This window comes from Dama dama, chromosome 5 (assembly GCF_033118175.1).
Source record: "Dama dama isolate Ldn47 chromosome 5, ASM3311817v1, whole genome shotgun sequence".
Classification (NCBI taxonomy): Eukaryota; Metazoa; Chordata; class Mammalia; order Artiodactyla; family Cervidae; genus Dama; species Dama dama.
In genome coordinates, this window is record NC_083685.1 from 96,361,335 (window position 1) to 96,384,439 (window position 23,105).

At 44.4% G+C, this 23,105-nt stretch overlaps 2 protein-coding genes across 3 annotated transcripts; one reads left to right on the top strand and one right to left on the bottom strand.

The window, feature by feature from the left end:
- Positions 1 to 5,330: 5,330 nt before the first annotated feature.
- On the top strand, positions 5,331 to 11,614 carry ZNF232 (zinc finger protein 232). Of its 2 annotated transcripts, XM_061141034.1 has the most exons (3): positions 5,331 to 5,649; positions 8,062 to 8,215; positions 11,259 to 11,614. In XM_061141034.1, exons 1-3 carry the CDS (start codon positions 5,365 to 5,367, stop codon positions 11,327 to 11,329), a joined length of 510 nt encoding a protein of 169 aa, XP_060997017.1. In that variant the 5' UTR covers positions 5,331 to 5,364; the 3' UTR covers positions 11,330 to 11,614. The 2 variants fall into 2 exon arrangements, with proteins under 2 accessions (XP_060997017.1, XP_060997016.1); XM_061141033.1 differs by lacking the exon at positions 11,259 to 11,614 and having other exon boundaries at positions 8,062 to 9,161.
- A 1,073-nt stretch (positions 11,615 to 12,687) lies between these two features.
- Positions 12,688 to 22,828, bottom strand: ZFP3 (ZFP3 zinc finger protein). The gene is made up of 2 exons (XM_061143220.1): positions 22,691 to 22,828; positions 12,688 to 17,402 (listed from the first exon to the last, which is right to left on the bottom strand). The coding sequence occupies exon 2, from the start codon at positions 17,392 to 17,394 to the stop codon at positions 15,871 to 15,873; it is 1,524 nt and encodes a 507-aa protein (XP_060999203.1). The 5' UTR covers positions 17,395 to 17,402; positions 22,691 to 22,828; the 3' UTR covers positions 12,688 to 15,870.
- Positions 22,829 to 23,105: the final 277 nt, after the last annotated feature.

A 23,105-nucleotide genomic window follows, 5' to 3' on the forward strand; every position in this document is an offset into this window, starting at 1 on the left:
GTGTAAGAATACCCTGCTGTGTTGTGGCTGGTATTAAGAAGATGACCCCTTAAAGTTCAAAGCACTGGGGCCTAGGGCTCCTCCACAAGGGCATCCTAAACAGTAGTGGGATGTCTTAAAGTGGAGAAGCCCATCCACACCATCCCTGAAAGCTGGCTGCTGGGGAATCCCTTGGAAGTCCAGTGGTTAAGACTCGGTTCTTTCACTGCCTTGGGCTCGGGTTCGATCCCTGATCCCCACAAGCCACATGGTGCAGCCAAAAACTCTCTTCCTCATGCCACTGAGGTCCCTCTCCCAACACACTATCAAATCTACCAAACACACTAGTGACATTGGTCATTAAATCTACTCCTTATTTGGCTTCTTTTCTTCAACTCATTTCCTCACTGAAGCAGGATGGGTTTGAATGTAGCAGTTGAGAATGTTGAAAATAGAGCTGGTAAATATGTTGATGTCTCTTGGCTGCAGCTACAGTACAAATCATTTCTCATTTCAGTTTCTGAATCTCTGATGAAATAAAGATTTGGAAGAACTTTCTTCCTATGTCTGAAGTTGAGAAGATTAGAAGACCTAAAATTCTGGTCAGCCATGTGCATGAGTTAAGCCTATTGTGAAGAAGACCTTAAACAACTGGGGACAAATTTGGAAGGACTGGTTTGTCTGTCTCTGGAGTTTTATCAGAATCTTGGGTATAATGATTTCTCCTGATTACCTCTGAAGGGTATCCATGCATTTTTTGGATGTGTGATCAAGGAGACTGCACCCACCCACCCACCCACCCCTGATGTGCTTTCTTTCCTTTTAGCATAAAGAATCTCTGGATCAAATCTGGCAGCACCTTGAGATCCTGAGGGTGAAAGTGAACAAGGCTTCTCTGAGCCTTGGTCTTCCATTACTGTTCTAGTTGTCATGGAACTGTTCACCTTTTTAATCCATGATGTACACCACTACTTGATTTTCTTCAAATACTGCTTTTATCATCTCACACACAAACAAATGCAAACTCACATTCAAAAAGCAGCCAGTGGCTGCCTGTTTTACTAAAGTGAAAGTTCTTGGCTTGGCATTTAATATGCTCTCTCATACTGACTTGTCTCTCGCTTCATGAAAGCTTCCAGTTTGAGGCCTGGTCTAATTACTGTCCCTAAACAGCTAATGCATTGTCCTAACTCTTATCTCAGGTTGTCTTGATCCCCTGCAGCTTTCAGAGTCCCTATCACTTAAAATAACTTTTTTCTTTAAACATGGACATGTCTGACAGGTTCTGATGAACACACACTCAATTCTTTAAAGAAAAATGCCTTGGCACTTTTTTTCCCACATTGTTCATTGTAAGAAAAATTCAAGCACTGAAGCCTGGCTTGCTGGAATGAACAAACCAAACTCCTTTGTTTCTCCAGCCTCAGAGCTTACAAGAAGCCACTATTACACTGTAAATCATTTATGTATATTCTCTTGTTTTCTTTACACTTCCTACACATTTAGCTTTTTGAAAGCAGGGAGCTATGTTTTTGTATCTCCTCACCTGTAGCCCAGACATAGATTTACACATATAATTCTTTTCAATAAATGTTTGAACGTGCATGTTTGTAATTTTCTAGTTTTGTGTTGGTTGTTGAAAACTATAGTCATCACAAGAGCATAGTATGTGTAATTTCCTTTCTTTTCTTTCCACTCTAGATATAGCCATAAACTAGTCAGTATAGGAAAAATTCAGGTTAAATTATATTTTGCTTGGTCAAAGTATCTGTTTTGAATTGGTGACTGGTTTCTAGTTAAGTGTTTTGTGGGGAGGGGAGAGTGGCAGGTTTGGCCACACCTCACTGAGCTTGTGGAATCTTAGTTCCCCCACCAGGGATGGCATTCGGTTCAGGCCATGAAACCGTGAAAGCACCAGAGCCCTGACTGCTGGACCACCAGAGAATTCTCCCTAGTTAAGTATTTTAGTGATTCCCATTTGAAATGTTTGCCAAAGAATGGTACTTCACATTATATATAAATAATTGCTCTCTAGCATTTTCCTGAGATCTTGTACCCCCAGAATCGGGTTGTTTTATAAATATCTGGCTGGTGCACACAATTTTGGTAATTTAAATTTTGCTAAAAGATCATTTCATCTAGATTTTTCAATATTCTACCCTAAAGCTGAGTGAAATGGTCTCTAATTATTTTCATCTCTTCTGATTCTATTGTTATGTTTTATTTCTCATTCCAATTCTTAATTTTTCTTGCTCTTAATCAGGCTGTAAACAAGTTTATCTATTTTGCTGCTCTTTTCAAGGAAATTAGCATTTGAATTTATCCCTTCTACTATTTTTAAATTTGTTTTTTATCTTTACTGATTCACTCTTCTTTGCTTCTTTAGGTTTATTTCACTATGCTTTTAAAGTTTCTTAAGGTGAGTTTTAAATTGTTTTATATCTGTTTTCATTAATAGGGGATATAGTTGTTGTTATTCTTCAGTTGCTCAGTTGTGTCCGACTCATTGCAACCCTATGGACTGCAGCACACCAGGCTTGCTTGTCCTTCTCTATCTCCCCGAGCTTGCTCATATTCATGTCCATTGAGTCAGTGATGCCATCCAACCATCTCGTCCTCTGTCATTCCCTTCTGCTTCCAGCCTTCAATCTTTCCCAGCGTCAGACAGAGTCTTTTCTAGTGAGTCGGCTCTTCGCATCAGGTGGCCAAAGTATTGGAGCTTCAGCATCAGTTCTTCAATGAATACTCAGGACTGATTTCCTTTAGGATTGACTGGTTTGATCTTGCTGTCCAAGGGACTGTCAAGAGTCTTCTCCAACACCACAGTTCAAAAGCATCAGTTCTTCAGTGCTCAGCCTTCTTTATGGTCCAACTCTCATATCCATACATGACTACTGGATGAACCATAGCTTTGACTAGATGGACCTTTGTTGGCAAAGTGATGTCTCTGCTCGTTAATACTCTGTCTAGGTTGGTCATAACTTTTCTTCCAAGAAGCAAGTGTCTTTTAATTTCATGGCTGCAGTCACCATCTACAGTGATTTTATGGTGTACATTTTCAAGTATGGCTGTTGCTAAGTCCCATAGATTTTAGCATAAAGTGTTCTCTTTATTGCCTTATAGGTGCTTTGTAATTTTGCTTTTGATTTCCTTTTTTGATCCAGTTGGATTCTTTTCTTTCTAGGATTCATACTAGTTTGCTCATTCTGTTTTTTTCCCATGTTAATTTGGATGCTGTACTGTTCTTTTCCATTCTCATAATGGTTACCTTTCCTTCCTGAGAACTCATAATCAGACACATGTTTGTTATTATTGGGAAAGCAGATAGCAGTAATTTCCTCTATCAACAAGTCCTTTTCCCCCATCTCAATGAACTACATCCTTAGATTTCGTTTTTCTTCTCACCAGGAATTGTTTTTATTTACTGATGGATATGCATAGGCCTTTTCAAACTGTTCATGGAGTGACAAACCTAGACAGCATATTAAATAGCGGAGACATCACTTTGCTGACAAAGGTCTGTATAGTCAAAGCTATGGTTTTTCCAATAGTCAGGTATGGATGTGAGAGTTGGACCACAAAGAAGGCTGAGCCCCGAAGAACTGATGCTTTTGAACTGTGGTGTTGGAGAAGGCTCTTGAGAGTCCCTTGGACAGCAAGGAGATCAAACCAGCCAATCCTAAAGGAAATCAACCCTGAATATTCATCGAAGTACTGATGCTGAAGCTGAAGCTCCAATACTTTGGCCACCTGATGCAAAGAGCTAACTCATTGGAAAAGACCCTGATGCTGGGAAAGATTGAAGGCAAAAGAAGAGGGTGACAGAGGATGAGATAGGCATCATCGACTCATCAGTGGACATGCGTTTGAGCAAACTCTGGGAGATAGTGAAGGACAGGGAAGCCTGGCGTCCTGCAGTCCATGGGATCGCAAAAAGTCGGACAGGACTGAGCAACTGAATAACAACACTTTCTCCTTAAGGGTAACTTCTTTTTCCAGCTGTGACCCTCTAATCAGGTCTGGGAAGATGTAAGTGGAAGACAGAAGGTAGAGGAGGAAAGGCTGCAAAGAGGCCACGCACAGGTAGAACTTCCCCAGCTTGGGCAGGACCCTGGAGGCACAACTGAACAGAGAAGCAAGGCACGCCAGCCTTTAGGTTAAAAGTTCGGCCCACACCTGCCCCACCCGCTCCAGGACCGCAATTCCCAGAGCCCTCCGCCACAGGGAAGGCCTTGGGTGCGCAGGCGCACACCTGCCCTCCCTGGTCAGCTGGAAGCGCGAGCTGTGCAAAAGTGGCTAGGTGTAAGCTCCGAGTCCTCTAAGGTGAAGCTTAGCGGCGGCCCTCAGGGTGTAGCCCGCTGGCCCGCTCTGCTGTAGCCGGTCCAGGAAGGCAGCAGCGGTTTCTGCAGTGAGCACACCCCGCGGGCAGCCCTTTGAGGAGCCGAGGACAGATTGTGCGCCTTTGCAGGGGAAGGGGTCCAGGTCCCCACTGTTCGTGGAGGGCGGGGGCTGGCCTGGTGCCCCTCTTCTCTAGAGAGTCCAGGGCTTAAAGTGAAGGATGGGGAATTGTAACTGGCCAGGCGGTCAGGCGGACCCCGTACCCAGTGCCGTGCGCAGGAATTCAACTGGCAACTGGCCACCGGGGCATCACCCTGAGACACAGGCTTCCGCGCTCGTCTTCTGCGCCTCCCTCCTCCGTAGCCAGTGGCCCCTGTTTGTGTGCCTTTAAGGGCCTCTGGGTGCCGTCCACCTCTTTCCCTTTAGATTTTCCTGACGCTGGACACTTTACCGAGACCAAGTCTTGCCCAATAGCTGCCTCTTAACAGGACCCTGCTACAGATCCTGGGCGTTTGAATAAGATTGCCTTAGAGAAATTTTAAACTTTTCTTTTGTTGTGGCCACTACCGAAATTTTAGGAAGAGTGAAGGAGCCATCTGGCAGGAGGCTCCACTCCAACACCTCTAAGAGTCAATAATTGAAAACAGGCAAGTCACCTTGCTCTGAAAGTTGCTCAGCTCCGAGTTCTGGAAACCTGGTTTTTGCTTCAAACTTGTTTCTTCCCATGAGATTCCAGAACAGTCCCCTCTCCCCAACTCCCCCCCCCCCCCATGCTCTTTTCTCCTGCTATAGCCTTTATCAAGTTGTAACATGTAGTGAAGAAAACACTTTATGTATCTGTCTACCAGACTTTCTCAAAGGCAGTGACACTAGAATAGGAATCTGAGGAGGGATGGAGAAGGAAAGACTAAAGGATATAGTACAGGGTCTTGGTAGGTGCTGAGTGTGTATTTAATGAATGAAAAAAAAAAGTTCTGCTTATATTACAGCGTGCCCCTGAAAGACTCTGGTTGGTGTGGGTCTTCTCCAGAGCCAATCCAAGATAGGATGGCTGTATCACTAACAGCAGCTAAAACTCTGGCCCTTCTAGGTACACAGGATCAAGAAAAGGTTATGATGATGGAGCCAAAGGAAGAGAAACAGACTTGGGAATGTGAGACCAGACTACATGGGAACCACTCTCCCAGTCAAGAGATCTTCTGCCAGCACTTCAGGCAGCTCTGTTACCAAGAGGCTCCTGGTGCCCGGGAGGCCCTGAACCGACTAAGGGTCCTCTGCTGTGAGAGGCTGAGGTCTGAGAGTTACAGCAAGGAGCAGATCCTAGAGTTACTGGTACTGAAAGAATTCCTGACCATCCTGCCCAAGGAACTCCAATCCTGGGTGTGGGGACATCACCCTAAGAGTGGAGAGAAGGCTGTGACTGTGCTCGAGGATTTAGAGAAAGGACTTAATGAACCAGGACCCCAGGTGGAAAGGGGAACATATGATCTGTTGTGGGAACCAGATCAATGACCTTCCAGCCTGACAGAGGGGCAGTAGTAGGGGGAGTTGCCAAGTTCAAAACTGTTTGGGGCCAAGTAGAACACTGAGTGTGTGTTTCTGTCTTTTTCTGCCTTCAAGCCCTGAATGAGACTCTAGCTCCTCTTCCTGCCCCTGTGCTGTGAGGAGGCTCTCTAAAGTCTCCTTTGGTCCCACAGAAACCAAGTGGTACCTGATCACCCCCAGGTCCCAGGCCTTGTGTGTGGACCTGCATGGGAAGAGCAATGGGAGAAGGCAGCTCTGGGAGCAGCCCGGGAGAAACCAAGCTTCCAGCTGCAGCCTATGGAGCCCTGGCCCTTCCCAGACAGTGTCGAGTAGCAGAATTGTGGGGAGGGAGGGAAGGAGGAGAGAGTATAAAGGGCACAGAACAGGAGCTCAGAAGCTGTCATCATCCTGGCCTTACTGTTCTTATCACTTAGGTGAGAGATGTCATCACCCACAAAATTAGGAATAATGATAACCTACCTTATGTAGTAGCTCTAAGGATTAAATTTCTAGTGTATCTGGCTATAAAACCTCACCAGCATCTCTTGGTTTAGAGAGTCCTAAGTGCATGCATGCTCAGTCGTGTCCGACTCTTTGTGACCCTATGGACTACAGCCCACCAGGCGCCTCTGTACATGGGACTTTCAAAGCAAGAATACTGGAGTGGGTTGCCATCTCCTTTTCTAGAGGTCTTCCCAACCCAAGGATCAAACCTGCATCTCCCGTGTCTCCCACTCTGCAAGTGGATTCTTTACTGCTGAGCCACTGGGGAAGCCCCGAGAGCCCTGAAGCAGGACCAGAAAATACTTCATTCACTTTTGGCCTCATCATTTTCACTGCCCTGAGCTATAGGCCAGCCTGGAAATCTTTTCTCTTTGAACTTTTTCATGGCTCCCAAAACACACTTTGTAATCTGTAAGGCATTCCATGTGAGACACAGCCTGTCATTACCTTTCTCTACCACATACTCCCCATCTAAAAGCCCCATGTGAAACTCTCTTTTGTCTACACTTCTGCCCTTCAGATTTACCATAAGAACTTCCTCCCCAGCTTCCATCCATCCCCATAAAGATCCTCTCCTCTCTGTTTATGGCTGACCCTAGACTGAGAGCCTCAGGACCATGCACTGTCCTTGCTGAGCACTGTATAACCTCATAAACCACTGGAAACGTGACATGAATATGTTGCTAATCAAGAAGATTCTATTTAACACTTGGTTTCACACCATAACTCCACCACCACAAGACAGAAGCATCTGAAAATTCAAATTCTTATTAGCAACAAAACAGGAAAAACAAAAAAACAGATTAATCTTAGTGTCTATTCCAAAAGTATGTTTTTACTTCCCAGCACTTCCTTCCCTTTCTTGCAGAGTTTTCCTTGTCTCCTTTACCTCTGTTTCATAAGTCTCTCTTCAGAGCTAACTATTTTTTGATTTTTTTTTCCCTAGTAAGCATGTTTCATATTTCTTTAACCACAAGCATTTAACCTGGAAAACAGATGTATTTTTTAAGTTTGTCATTACCTTATAGCCATTGCTGTTTGTCCTTTTTAAATTATAGAAAGCATTACAGACAATTAAAACCACAAAGTGTTACAGAGCTTTTAAAGATGAAAAGGCAAAGCATTTGTCTCTTCTTTTTTTTAAAGAGCAGATCAAAGGGAAAGGCCGAGAGCACCAAGCAGGCAGTCATCCCTTCAGTAAAGAACCAGCCGGTTGGGAAACCTTTTCTGTGACTACAGATTGGAGGAGCAAGGGTTGACTGGGAAGAGGTGAAAGTCACAAAGTCAGAGGCACAGGGTCTTTGCACCTTTAGGAACATCCTTTTCCATCACCCTGTGATTCTCATTTTTCCTTTTCTATACAACATCAGTTAACCACTCCCCAGTTTCTTGAAAATATTAACTTTTTCTCATATTTTTAAAGAGTAAATAAATCCTAGAAAGATCCTGCCTTGAAATTTATTTTATTTTTCAAATAACATTTTTGTAGTGTTCTATAAATTTAAAAATTAGGGGGAAAAAAAAAAACAAATAAGGAGAAGGGACGAGAAAAAAAGGAGAAGCTTCCAGTACACAGTCCCATTACCAAGAGATGACCTCATATTTAAGTGACTGTCCTTCTGAATTCTGTCGCGTGTATATTGAATATTTTTTAAGCTTTTATTTTCATGCCAGAAATCCTAATCTGAGTGTCATTTCTCTGTACACTCAAAACAGGTGTATCTGCAGTTTCCATCAAACATTGCAGAAGATGATGCAGAGACCAAGGACAAAGGGTCATTGCCACAACCACCCATTACTGAAGAGGAATCACAGGTGCTCAGAGAAAAACTCGCCACCAGCACCACTACCTTTGAAGCTGCCTCTGAAGGTGAGGGCCCTTTAGAGCAGCAGCAGAGAAATCTCAAAAGGGAGAGACTAAGGGAATCCCCCACTCAGGGGAAAAGCTTCAGACAGATGACTGTAACCCATAAGATAACTCCCACAGGGAAGAAAGACCATAAATGCAGTGAATGTGGTAAAGCCTTCATTTATAACTCACACCTTATCATCCACCAGAGAATTCATTCTGGAGAGAAAATCTATAAGTACAGTGACTGTGGGGAAATGTTCAACCAGAGTTCAAACCTCATTCAGCATCAGAGAATTCATACAGGAGAGAAACCCTACAAGTGCTATGCCTGTGGGAAGTCCTTCAGGTGGAGTGCTCATCTTGTTCAGCATCAGAGGATTCATTTGGGGGAGAAGCCCAACAAGTGTAATGAGTGTAGGAAAGCCTTCAGTCAAAGCTCCTGTCTAAGTCAGCGTCTGAGTATCCACAGTGGCGAGAAACCTGTCATCTGTAAAGAATGTGGGAAAGCCTACAGATGGAGTCCCAAGCTTATCAGACACAAAAGGGTTCATGCCAGAGAAGAGCCTTCCACATGGCAGTCCATGTGGGTGAGAAAGTCTCCAGGCAGAGTTGTACTTTTTTCTAATCAGTGTTAGGACTAGATTCCATAAAAGTTATAAGTGCCTTAAGATTTTTCCTGTGTCTTTCTTGATTTAGGAAAAACTGTTATCTAGTCCTACTACCTGCAGGTCATCATTTCACACCCTCTGTTTGAGATGACTGTATCAACTAGCATACCTTTGGCTTCGAGTAACAGCCAACATGCCAACTTCATTAGAGTTCTGGGTCTGGCACAGAGCTGCTGTGCAGGTAATGGCCATCCTCTATTGGTATTCTTATGAATGGGTCTCTGGTCCTGGCCCTTCCTCAGCCCCACAGTAATCTGCCTATTGGGACAGGGACCCATCTACAACTGTCCAACCATGAGACAGAAACCACACTTGTTATTTGAGCAGGGAAAGTTTAATATAAAGAAGTATTAACTAGTCAAGGGGAATGATCTATTAAAGAAGATAAAGAGATCTTAAGAATATAGGACCAGGAGCATGGGGAACAGCTATTACCTCTAGGGAGAGCCACACACAAATAGCCCAGGACTCTGGACTGGTGTGGCTGCTCTAGCGGTGCGTGAGAGCTGGTCTGTAGAGGCATGCAACAGCCAGTTTGCACCTTTTCACCAGCCTGCATTGAGGTTGGTGATGATGGGAGTTTACTGTGGAAGTCAGGGCTTTATAAAAAAAAAAAAAAAACAGTTGTTAAATATTGACCAACATGACACTGGCTGGTAAGGTTCATCAAGGTGACACAGGCCAGGGCAGGAAGCCACTGGTTGAGGTACCTGCAAACTCACCAGAGGACGGGTGCCACATGGTAAGGACAAGAAGGGAAAACTACCAGGACCAGAAGCCCCTTCCCCTTTGCTTTGTCCCTCCAGTGCCCTTTAGTGGCAAAGGCCTTCCTGATTCTCAGATACAAGTTTTTATTTCTTTCTCACATACACGTCCAGACATGAGCTGGCTGTCAGCAAACAGCCCATAGGCCAAATCCAGCTCGTGACCAGTTTTTTTTAATAGCCCACAAGCTAAGAATCACTTTTATGTTTTTAGATGTAAAAAAGCAGGGGGAAAAAGAAAGAAGCGTGGCTCACAAAGCCTGAAATGTTTACTTCTGGTGGCTTTACATGAAAAGTTTGCAAAGCCCTGGCCTAAGGGACAGCTGAGTTTAGTTTCACCAGATACTTCAAGGACCCACCTTGCTCCTCCATCCCCTAGACTAGGGTGGGTTTGCCTGCATGGTTGATGCTGGATCATTACTGTGTCCACATTCCAACTCCTAGGAAGAGTGAAGTAACAGTTCCAAGAACAGGCAGTTTCCTTTTCACCAGGTGTTACAGAAGTTGCCCCAATTGAATCTTGGTGAAGATTCAGTTACACTGCCACATCCACCTACGGCTGGAAAACACCTCCAGCTGGGTGACAGTTTGACCAATTAAAACCCAAGGGGAAGGAGAGAACCAATTTAGAAAGACAATTGGCAGTGCTCTACCCCATGGAACATCTCCCCACTTCTGCAACCTGGTGCTGCAGGTTGACTGGGGAAGGAGTGTCCTGGTTCCAGAAATGGCAGAGTAGGATCAGGGAAGCAGAGGATGACTCCCACTTGGGAGCCAAGGGAGTGGAGTGTGGATTATAGTCCTCCTGTGACCAAAGTTTCAGCTGGTTCCCACCACAGCTCAGCTCAGAGAATGGGGATGTACCCAGCAGATCAGGGTTAAAGAAAAGTTTGTCTCCTTTCTTGAAGACTTTTTGGGTAATCTTCGGAAGCTGACCCAGACCTTCGCTCACTCCAATGTATAACCACACTTTTTAGCAAAAGGTGTCAAATGATCAACTCTGCAGGCCCCCTGCCCTCATCCCCGCCACATCTGTCTTCTTAGTCCCTCCAGCAGCCTCAGACGACAGTGCTTTCCTCTTTCTGAAACCAAACCTGCCTTCTGTACCTTAAGTCTGTCCTTCCCCACTGCTACTAAGTTAAATTTTAGTATTTAGTTATTAGATAATTATCTTAATAGGCCTGGTTGTAAGTCGGAAGGCACCTGGGGGACAGCAAGTGAACGTCTGGGAACAGCGTGAGAAATCCCACCTTGAAATGTGAAACATCCTCACGAACGACCTGAGAACGACACCGGCTCAGGTCCCAGGTGGTGGGCGCCCCTGGACTTGACTTGGGGGTCAGCGTAGTGCAGCGGCCCACGCTTACTCCAGGCCCTCAGACCTCTCGCCCCACAGGTCACCAGCAAAAAGGCAGCTCGGGCGTCGGCCAATCAGCGCGGCGTGCCTCCCGCCCTGCCCGCCAGGTGGCGCACGGAGGAGGGCTGCCCGGCTTCCGAGCGCGGCCCCAGCTGCAAGGCTCGCGCCCTGACTCGACGCAGCTCCTTCCTCTTGATCCCGGAGGCAGTGGCGGTCGAGCGCCTTCGATGACTTCTTTTTTTTTTTTTTTTTTTTTCGATGACTTCTTAAAGGTTTGGAGTTGCCAGCAAAGTTGGGTCCACCGATAAAAACACTGCCTGTAAAGCGTGGTACAAAGAAGTAGAACATCAGCGTTCTCGTCGGCGGCACAGCAGGAGAGATGAGAGTCGCGGCCGAGTCCCCGTGAGAAGCCCGGAGCTGGAGACAGGGACGTGGCAGGGTCGGCCAGGGGCTGGCGAAGGGTGAGCTCGCGTTCTGGGTGGCCTCGTCAGCCGGCGCTCCCCAGCTCTCAGGGAGGAGGCGGGCTTCCTGCTCCATGGGAGAACCGAAGCATTCTCTCCTACTTCCACTCCGCGGCGCTGACCGCTGCTGCAGAGTTCAGGTCTCCACCAGCCTCGTGGCACGCAGCCCCCGCGCAGCCCACAGGTCCAGTCGCGTCGTAGGCGCTCAGCCTGAGGTTGATAAATGTCCAAGGACCAACCTTATTGAAGCTCTGCCCTCAGGTTATCACCAGAATCGCGCCCCACTTCCCACTGGATTTTACTGAGGCTCCAACTCCCGTCCATTTTCAGTGGTTCACCCAAGGGCACAGTCTTGGCATAGCTTCATCTCCAAAGCGGAGGGAATATGATAAGGGAGAGGTTATTGCGGATTACTTGGTAATTTGTATTATAAGTAAACGTTTGATTTAAAAACATGTAAGGGACTACAGGAATTCAAAGATGGGTTTCAAATGGTCCATGAATTCCCTGAATTTGCATGCACATTTTTCTAGGCAGAATTTTCTAGAGTTTCAAAGATCCCAGACCCAACAACCTGAGGCCAGGAGTGCCTTAGACCAGGAGTCACTTAAAAGAACATATTAAAACAAAACATAAATAAACACCAGCCCAGAAATCTCAGTAACATTTAAAAATAAAAAGAACCATTCAGATGATGGGGGAGGGGTTGCTTTTATTTTTTTGCCCGCTCAGCTTGTGGGATCCTAGTTCCCCCACCAGGTATTGAACCGTGCCCTCAGGCAGTGAAAGCATGGAGTTCTAACCACTGGACCACCACGAAATTCCAATCCAGAATATTTTACATTAAGTTGTTAATCGTGAAAAACTATATCTATCTAGATAAAGTAGGTAACATTTACCCTGTTATGAAAGATTGAGGATCTCACCAAGCAAAGCAGATCAAGGACAGTGAACAGCATTGCAAAACTGGAAGGTACTACAGCACATGTTGGTGAAATTTATAGGCTGTATAGTACTAAGGTGAACTTTATAGGATGGCAAGAAACTGGCAAAACTTTTTTTTTTCTCTGCCCTGCTAGGCAGGTGGGATCTTAGTGCTTCAACAGGGGTGCAAACTGTGCCCCCCTGCAGTACAAGCAAGGAGTCTTAACCACTGGACCACCAGGAAAGCCCCAAAGTCATATTAAGACCATAATGAAACAATGTATTTGGAATGCCCATTAGAGAGGCATCAAATCAATAGAATTGTAAAGAAATACTTTATTTACACAAAGTGTTAGAATACCAATAAAACTGTTTAATTAGGAAAGGGTGAAAATATACATGGACATAGCTGCAAAAATCCTGAAGGGTATTTCTGGGTATTTTAGTAGGTGTTTGAGATTGTGAGGCCTGGTATTTTTAATGGGTCTAACATTAAGAAAACTTAGTCTTTTTTTTCCTTGACAGAATTCTACTTGCACTAGATTATGACTACCAGTTGTAATTACGTTATGGTCAGATTTTGGCTCCCAAGTAAATTGAGGGGGAGGGGGCAAACAAGGAAAAGAGAGGAGTCTTTCTGAGCTAGCTGGATGAGAGGTGGTAAAGGCAGGAAGTGAGGTTACAGGAAGTGTGTATATAAGAAGGTGGAAATAATTTCATTCACCAGAATTTCTCTTGGGAAAACACTAATATATGTTGGCAGGTTCTTCTTAGAATGAGATAGGAGAACTTCCTCCCTTAACATTAGGATCAAGCACAACAAAAACTGGTCACAAAATTACATGTAATGTTCCAATAGTATATTTAACTGAAGGGCTTTTTTTTTTTTTTTTTTTTCTTTTTTTTCTATTTGCTAAGCAGTGGGTTTAAGAAAGTAATGGACCTGGGGGTGGGGGTTGCTCATTATCTGGCAAGAAAAAAGAAGCTTAAGTGATAAACCTGAGAGGCAAGGACAAAGAGAAAAATTTTCAGTGGCAGTTTGTCCAAGGGAACTCTGAGAACAAAATGTCTAACAGGATATGAACCTCCTTCTCCACTTCTTACACACCAAAATCTTCAGTAAAGCTAGTATTACTCATGGGTATGTTTGTGTGAAGGGATCCTTTGTGGGGAGCGTAAAGAGGTGCTGAGTTCTATATTAAGGGCTGGCAAGGGGTGTATGTGCCAATAAAATGTTCAAACACAGGAATCAGAAGTTAAGGGAATGGGTGACATACAGGTTTCATGTGAGAAAGATATTTGGGTATAATTCAATTTGAGCTTGAGCAATGAAAAAAGGAATGAGAGCACACTGCACTTGTAATCACCCATGGAAAGAGGTAAGTTAAAGAAATGCTAAGGTCTATTAGAGAAAGAGGTATCTGGAAGGATATGGAAACTGTGTAATCAATCGTCTTATTTTTACAGCCCTTTTCTCAAGACAAGGGCATGAGCCTGGGGGGACACATATTGGGACACAAGAATAAACCCACTTGATGGTTTTGGGCTGACCAATTATGTTTCCAAGAACATGATTTAAATCAGTTGTATTCAAATTCATGTAGTAATTAATAAAAATGTACAAAGAATTTTGAATAAGGCAGTAATGCATCCACCTGCCCAGAGTACAGCACAGTGTCTCGGAGCACAGATCAGGGCTGAGTCTTGGCTCCAGCACTTACCAGCTGTGTGATCATGAGCTTGATCATGTGATCAAGTTACCTGACATCTCCCCTGCCCCTCACCTTTCAAACTGGGCTAGAGTACCCAGATCACTGATGGTTATACAACTCTATAAACTAAAGCGCATTCAACTGAACACTTAGAACAGGAGAATTTTATGGTATGTAAATTATACCACAATAAAGCTGTTTTGTCTGTTTTTAAAAAAAGAGGACCCACATCATAGGGAGGTTGTAAAAAATAAAAATGTAAACTGTCTAGCATTGTTCTGACACATAGTAAAATACTAGTGATTAGTATTAGTCTAATAAAGAGATTAAAGAATAAAATACTGAAGATACATAAAGTTAAATTTTTTAAAAAGAGTTCAGGAATTCTTGGGCTGGTTGAAACTTGAGATCATTTAGTTCAACTCCCCTTATTTTGCAGATGAGGAAATTAAGGATCAGCAGGTGAAGTGCCTTATTCAAGGTCTAGTTCTTAGACCAAACCCCAAGCCTGCTGGATTCTCATTAGTGCAATTCCCACTACCTCAGAAAGATTGCCTCAGAAACACTGACACATGAAAAATTGAGGATGTGTTTCCTTGGAGGAAAAAGAAACACAAAGGAGAACACAGAAAACACATGTAGAGATGTTGAAGAAAGAGAATTCCAAGGTCAAGGGCAAACTGAGAAGAGGCTATCACATTCTGGTCCAAGAACCAAGGCCCCCAACAGTGGTCATGAGAGCTTAAGTGCTTTGGCAAGGCAGGAGCCCTGGTCAGTCAGGTGAACCTGCTCATCACTGTGGCCTGGTGCCTGCTGACAATGAAGCTGCACAGTCCTCTTTGAGCTTCTTCCTGACACAGGATCTGTCAGCAGCAGCAGGAACTGGGGCCAAAAGTGAACGCAGCAGAGTTCTTGGGAGCAGTCAGTCTGAGCGGCTGTGAAAGAGCTGCTTCTAGGGATTGGGAATACATGTAAATCCATGGCTGATTCATATCAATGTATGACAAAACCCACTGGAAAAAAAATAATAATAATAATAAAAATTAAAAAAAAAAAAAAAAAAAAGAAAGAGCTGCTTCTAATGCTGAGTGGCCTGGCCTCACTTGTTTATCCCCTGGCCTTGCTAATCAGCCCCTCTGGATTCTGAGGGCCTTCACTTATGATCCTGTAAATTGCCTGTCAGTTTCCTCCATCAGGGCACCTCTTCAAATCAGGGAGGAAGTCCTAGATGGAAGATGACCCAAGTTTCCTGCTTCTTCATTAGTACTGCCATCTTCTAAGGAAACTTGATAGGGAGTTTGGAACATTTTGAAGCTAATAAAGCTTACTAAATCCCAATGCTAAACAGTGGAAAAGACAGAGAGGTATGTCTCCTAGGCCATGACTTTAACATTTCAGGGGTTAATATTCAAAGGGTCAACTCTGCCATTCCTAGGAGGTGGTGGAATCACATTCCTCCGTTTTTCCTGAATAGTAACAATTTGGGCTAGATGACTGGTGCAGACCCCTAATGTTATGTGATCCACTAGGGGTAAGGAGAAAGAGGAGGAAAAAGGAAAGAGGAGAATTAAGGCCTGAAACAGCTTTTATGATTTAACTCAGTACAGTGAAACTTCTCAATGAATAGTTCATAAAAGTGCCTCATCCTTTTTTGTCCAGCTGCTTAAATAAAAATCAGTACAAGGACAGGTGAGGTTCTGCCCATTCATCTGAGAACTCGAGGTGCAGATTAAGCACACGAAGTCTGACTTCAGCTCTTCCCTCAGAAGGCTTTCCTGTTTCGCAGATCATTCCATACAGTGGACACTTTGATGTCGGAGGAGGTGAGAGCTCCGACTGAAGGTCTTCTGGCATTCTTGGCACTCGTAAGGCTTCTCTCCCGTGTGAATTCTCTGATGTATGATAAGCTGGGAATGCTGGCTGAATGTCTTCTCACATTCATTACATTCATAAGGTTTCTCTCCAATGTGGATTTTCTGGTGGAGAAGCAGCTCAGAGTTGTCCCAAAAGGTTCTGGCGCATTCATTACACTGATGAGGTTTCTCTCCAGTATGAATTCTCTGGTGGACAATAAGGTGAGAGGTCCGTCTAAAAGCCTTCCCACACTCAAAGCACTCATAGGGTTTCTCTCCAGTGTGAATTCTCTCATGTCTAAGAAGTTCCGAGTTCCCCCTAAAGGCCTTCCCACATTCCTTACAAACGTAGGGCTTCTCACCAGTATGAATTCTAATATGCCTAATTATCTCTGAGTTCTGGCCAAAAGTTTTCCCACATTCATTACATTCATACGGTTTGTCTCCTGTGTGAATTCTTTGATGCCGGATGAGCTCGGAACTCTGCCCAAAGCCTTTCCCACACTCGTTACATAGATAGGGTTTTTCTCCAGTATGAATTTTCTGGTGTCTGATAAGGCCTGAGCTATGCTTGAAGGCTTTGCCACACTCATTGCATTCATGGTATCTTTCTTCAGTATGAATTCTCTGATGCTGAATAAGCTGTGAGCTAACCCTAAAGGTCTTCCCACATTCATTACATTCATATGGTTTCTCCCCAGTGTGGATTCTCTGATGTAGGATAAGGGCTGAATTCTGACTGAAGGCTTTACCACATTCTTCACATTTATAAGGTCTCTCTCCAGTGTGAATTCTATGATGGTGGATGAGATGTGAACTCTGAATGAAGGCCTTTCCACATTCATTACAGGCAAAGGGCTTCTCTCCAGCATGAATTCTCAGGTGCCTTCGAAGGCTTGAGTTAGTTCCAAATGTTTTTCCACATTCTTTGCATTCAAAGGGTTTCTCTCCACTATGAACTCTCATATGCTGAATAAGATGTGAGTTCTGATTAAAGGCTTTCCCGCATTCTTTGCATGTATGAGGCTTTTCTCCCACAGAACTTCTGTGTGTTTTGTTAGGTCCTAAATTTTCTATGAAGTTCTGGCCAGAAGTAGCAAATGTGCTAACTGCCTCTACTGTGGTGTCTCCCTGACGTGTGAGCAGGTTTGAGCTGAGTCTGCAGACTCGCTCACTCTCATCCTTCTCCTGATCTTTCTCACTGGAGGGTGATTTCTTAAAGATAATCAACTCTGATGCAAAGTCTCTCTCCTCAGACGACTTCTGCCTCAGAATCTTTTCTGTGGACTCTCCGGAATGCCCCTCCAATATGTCTTCTTCACACACTGCTCCAAACTCACGACCCTGGCACACCACCTTTGGAAGTTTTTCTTCCATTTTTTCTAAAAATGCCCCATGTGGCTGTGATTCTTCAGAAATTTCTTCCTTGGGAATTACCTCCTTGTTCTCAGTCCCCATCTCACAATCTGAAATGAGAGAAGTAAGTCTGTGAAGTGGCTGTATCACAGCTAAATGAAGCCCATGCTAGGAAGTAGGGAGCTCAACAGGGTTCTGACAGCACTCTCTGCATCTGGTGAGATTATAGGATGCTATGGAAGAGAAGAAAAAGATCCAGGATTATGGTGGACATGCTACACAAATAGCAGACGCTGACTGAAGAGAGTGAGAGGAATGACCAGAGGAAGAGATTTAAGGCTAGAGACAGGAAATGGATGGTAAGAAGACGCTGATAAAGGTTCCATAATATTAACAGTGAGTTGGGACAGAACCTGAGGTTGGTAAGAAAAACATTTAAGGAAAATTGTGCCCATATTAACAGATAATATATGGAGAAGGTTGGGAGAAGGGACAAAAGTGACTAATATGACTCTGGAGTTCATAGAGGAAGTAACCAGAAATGAGTAGCAAGAAGAGCTATCTTTAGCCCAGTGCTGTGGTGCTCACCAGCTCTACAGAACAGGGGATTGTATATGTTGTAGGGGTCACCCACTCAGAAGGTTAACATGACTTAGCTACAATGGGCACAGAAGGAACCACGCTTGACTCCCTTATATTTGGATGAAGTAAGGTTCTAGCTTAATTTTCTCCAGATGATTACTAAACTGTATCAATTCCTAATTTTCCCTACTAATTTGAAATGCCTCCTATACCACAGTCTAAAATTCCATATATATATCTGGGTCAATCTCCAGACTCCTTTCAGTTCTCCTGATCTGTCTATTCCTTCTCTAATACCAAACTGTTCAACCTGCAGCTTAAAAAGTTTTAATATGTTAGAGAAAGTTTTCTTTGTCTTTTACAAAAACTTCCTATCTATTCTATTTTTCCAAATGAATTTTAGTATAATTTTGTAAAATTTCCAAACTTACCCTGATGCTTTTATATCTATCACATATCTGTATGTCTTTTAGTGAGTTTTCCTTATATTTTCTAACTGGTTGTTATTATATATATGTTTGCAATGTTGTTTTATTTATGAGTATTATAACTGGTCCCTTTATGTAATTTTCTTAGCACTTTTATAAATCTAAAAGCCTGTATTTATAAAAAGACTTCTAAAACACTATGGCAAGGATTTTTAGTTGTCTATCCCTCTTCCTCACCTCATCAACAAAAGAATAATAAATTTACTTTTGTAGCAACAAGGCTACCTAAGGAAATGTATTCTCTAGCCTTCTTTGCAGCTAGATTTGGTGACGTCACCAACTTCTGGCCAACAAGACAGTAAAATGCAAATGAAAGCACAAGGGACTTCTGGGCTATCTACTTAAAGGTAAGGATACATTTCCTCATCCTCCTTGGGGCTGTGCCTGGGGCATTAGGTGACAGCTGGAGTGCCACCTCAGACCATGCGTTCACCAGCATGCCCTGGACCAGAGCAGGAAGGACCCTGGGTCCCTGGTGACTCTGTAGAGCTTCCAGACCAGCCCTGGAATGCCTGTCTCTGGATTTCTTTTATCTAAGAGAGAAATGAGGTTTTTCCTTGCTTAAGTCATTATGGTTTTTTTATTTATGAAGTCAAACTTGCTACTAACAGGTACAATGGCTCCAGAGATTTGGCAAGGGTAATAGTAGTAGTGTGAATGAAGAGGAAACAGACTAGAGAAATGTTTGAGAAAACAAATCCTCTAAGACTTGGGGTACAATTGAATACAGGCATGAGGTAGGTATAACCAGGTGGATAGTGGTACCACCAAGGTTGGGAATATTGAAGAATAGCTAGTTTAGGGGGGAAGATGACAAGTGAGCTCTGTTTTGGACAAGATGAGTTTCAACACATACAGAAATATCAAAGAATCAGCCAAAATATATTGGTCTAAAGCTTACAGCAGTCAAGACAAGAGATACAGACTTGACAGTATTCAGCATAGGCAGTAATGAATACAATGTGAGAACTGTCAGATACTGAAGACAGAGACCTAGAAAGCCAAAGCCAACATTCAAGAGTACTCCAGTTAAATTCCATGTTCACTCCAGATCCTTCAACTTTTCTCCACCCTGCTCTCTGCCCCAGAAGGCTAACCTACACAGCACTCACCAACAGGCCCTCTGGCTTCCAGTTATGTTTTACCAATGGGGAGCCCCAACAGGAGGCTGAAAGGAGGGAGGAGAGTGAGGTCGGAGTATTTATCCTCCTGGTTCCTTCCTATGAGGTCTCCTTGAGCTCCTGGTGCCCTTCAACTGAAGCTCATTACTCATCTCAAGGAGTCTGTCCTACCCAACTGTCTCATGTGGGTTCCAGAACCTCTCCTACCTCTTATCTCTCCTGGTCTAGGGCTGGTGACTACTCTGCTACTGCCAGTCCCAGGTTCCTCAACACCCTTCCCACATCCACACCTTTTACAACTAACTTCTTTGCAAATAAACCCTACTCAAATTATCCTAATTTGAGCGAAGTACCTGTTTCCTGTTAGGACCCTAGTGATAAAGGGGTAGTGAGAGGAATATAAGCCCTCCAGGAAGAGAAAGAAGGGTTAATGAAGTAGAAGTACCAGAATACAGAGGCATAGAGGTCACCAAGGCCATGGCAGAGGGAACAACAAAGCATCAAAGGCAGCTGATAGATCCAGGAGGAAAGAACTGGGAAACGCCTGCCGAGGAGTTACAGGTGACACATGAGAACAGAGTCCGTGGAATGACAGCAGCAGAAACCAGGAGGCAGTGGACTGATTAGTAAATTTGCTGCTTCTTTCAGAAAATTTAGATGAAAGGAGAGGACCAAGATGGGCACTAGTGCAAAAGGCCAAAGAAAATCAAAGAAGGATTTTCTCCAATGGGAGAGAGTTGAATATGCTTATGTTAGAAGGGATGGTGCCAGTAGAGAGAAAGCTTAAGAGGGAAGAAAAGATGAGATTAGTGAAGAAATGAAGATTCTCAGAGGCAGGAGAGACTGGGGAAGGGGAAAGGGGGGATTTTGGGGGTGCCCTTTGTACTGTCCTTTTTCTCTGCCCAGCCTCCAGTCATCCACAGGATCATACCCTGCATCCTCCCGAGTCACTCAGGGGTGCAGCCCTGGTAAGCTCCCTCCCCTGACACCTGGAAGGAACCTGATCTCCTACTGGAATCCTAAAGTCTTGGAAGCTCTTTCTGCTACCCCTAAAAATGAACTGGAATCTTCTTCAACTTTCCCCCACCCAGTGCCTTCTCTAATTTTCCTATGGAAAAAAGGCAGACACTCAAAACCTGGATTTCCCCTTTCCATTGACGTTTTTGAAAATTATAGATAATGTGTACCTATATAACTGTAAGAATTTATCATAGAGAATTTAGCTCTCTTCTTCAACCATGGTACTATTTGAGTTAGGAAGCGCTGTCTTAAATAAATTTCTCTCTAATGCTCATCCAAGAACAAGTTCCACAAGCTGGTATTTCAGTCCCTGTCTACTTCTGACCCCTCTCTGGCCTTTCCTTTTCACCACCATCTCTCCTATAGTTACTTCTTTTTATCATCTAGCTCCTTACAAAATCAGCATTCATAAAACTCACATCTGTCTCACACCATATGGAAAATCATGTGTTCACAGAAAAACAAGACACAAGACATAGAAGTTAGGCATGTATATCTATCCCCAACTTCAACATCTGGTTCAAAATTCTAATCCAGAAAGTCTTCCCCAATTAAATTTTGCCCCCTCTGATTATTTTTACTTTGCATTCCACCAGTGCCACAATACTAATGCCATTTGTTAAATATTGTTTTGTTTTATAGACACCTACTCATGTATAAATAAAACCATCCTTCCTTTCTTTTTTTTTTTTTCTTTTGGCCACACTTGGAGGCATGTAGGATCTCAGTTTCCAACCAGAACTGGAACCCATGGACCCTGTAGTGGAAATTTGGAGTCTTCACCACTGAACCGCTGCGGAAGTCCCAAAGCCATCCTCCTTTTGACTGATTTTCCCAGAGGCACAGACACACATTAGACCTTGTCCTCATGTGGAAACACTCCACTACTCATAGCACAAGTTCAAATTTCCAAACATAATTTCCTATGTTTCTCAATTCTTCACTTTTCTAAATTTAAAATGAGTTTTTTCTGGAGAGAGAGAAAATGGACATGCCATCTCAGAAGTAGGCTGAGCACTCTTAGTCCTCAATTTGGGGGCTGACAAGTGACTGCTGGGTCTCCAAAGTTCAGAACAGAGTTTTCAACTCTGCAGATCTGTATTTCTTTTAATGCACTCAGAAATCCTCATTCACAAAATAATGATACATAAACCAAATATCCACCAACTTATTAACCATGAGAAATGAAACTTTTAAAGGACCATACTGCCTACATGAGAAGCCACATAAAACTCAAAAAATTGTTCAGTGGGCTTGCAATCATAGCAGGAAGTTTTTTGTATGTTTGTTTAATAAACGATCCTTAAATGATGATTCTTGGCCTGGGATTAGGTTAGATGCAGAAAAGTCAACTAGAAAAACCTCTGAAAATACTAACTACCAGGTCCCACCTCAGATCTCTTAGAGTCAGAATCTTCAGGGATAGGCTAAGTCATCTGTTTCCTTCTTTAGACCATAAGAAGGATGTTCTATTCATCTTGACATTCCCAGTGCCTAACATATTTCGGGTACCTGGTAAATACACAAGGAATCTGTGTACATGTCTTGTCTACACAAGGAATCTGTGGTACCCAGGAGGAAGAACTGGGCATTTCACTCATTTCTGTATCTCAAGAGCCTAGATCGGGGGTCTGACACATTGCTGATGTCAGTAACTAGCTGTAAAAAGAAGCTCCTTTAAAGCACTGTTGTCTTCTTTTCCTCTGTTGTCTCCCTGTTCCCACAATCAGCAAGGCTCTATTAACTCTGCACTCAAACCCACCTCCTTTCCACAACTAACCCTTCTAAGCCAATATCCCGTCTGCCGTCCTGGGCACAAGCTGCCAGGAGGCCTGAAGTTTTTGACAATGCCCGCCATTTCGTCCCCGCAGTTTACTTGAGGATGGAATATCTGAGGAAACCACAGCGCCCATCGGCCTCCACGTCAGGACCGAGGAAGGGGATGTCCCTGCTGCTCTCGTCTGGCGACTGACAGGCAGGGAACCAGGGCGAAGACGGGCCCTGGCCGCGTCCAGGGTTTGTGCAGGTGGGGACCCGGTGGGGGCTTGGGGGACCATAACGTCCAAGGTCATACATCGAATCCGGGTCTGGTAGGGGCCTAAACGTCGAGTTTCCGCGGGGCTCGCAGGCCAGGGGTTCGGGACCCCAGCGCCCTCCGCCCCCCGCCGGGATGGGATGAAGTCTCACCTCAGGCAGCTACCGCCCCACACTCGCTCCGGTCGGGCTCCCCAAGCTTCTCCGCCCGCTCGCTCAGAACCCGCAGCTGTTGTCTTGGTTTCACGGGCGACGGGCATCGGCCACTTCCGGTACCCAGGCAGCACTCCAGCCAATCAGCACGCGCCGCACTCCCGGGAGGAACAGGTGGTCGGCTGGCGGGCGACTCCTCACCTTTTCCAGGCTTGCTTTGCCCCGGTTCTCGCCCGCACACGAGCCCCACCTCGCCGCTGCCTTCCACACCAGCTCCCTGAAGTGGCCTTTTGCGCCTGGCAATGCCCACTTCTGCCCGAGGATCATCGACAAGCTGGGTCCTCCGAGTTTCCTAGAACGGCTCCAGGGATGCACTTCCGCCCTGGAACCGGCCGCTCTGCACGCTGATGTCGCT

Bases quoted from the DNA above. Each gene is read 5' to 3' on its own strand.
- ZFP3 (XM_061143220.1), bottom strand. From the start codon at position 17,394: ATGGGGACTGAGAACAAGGAGGTAATTCCCAAGGAAGAAATTTCTGAA.
- ZNF232 (XM_061141033.1), top strand. From the start codon at position 5,365: ATGGCTGTATCACTAACAGCAGCTAAAACTCTGGCCCTTCTAGGTACA. The intron at 5,650-8,061 runs GTACTGAAAGAA...CACTCAAAACAG, and splicing joins AGCAGATCCTAGAGTTACTG to GTGTATCTGCAGTTTCCATC.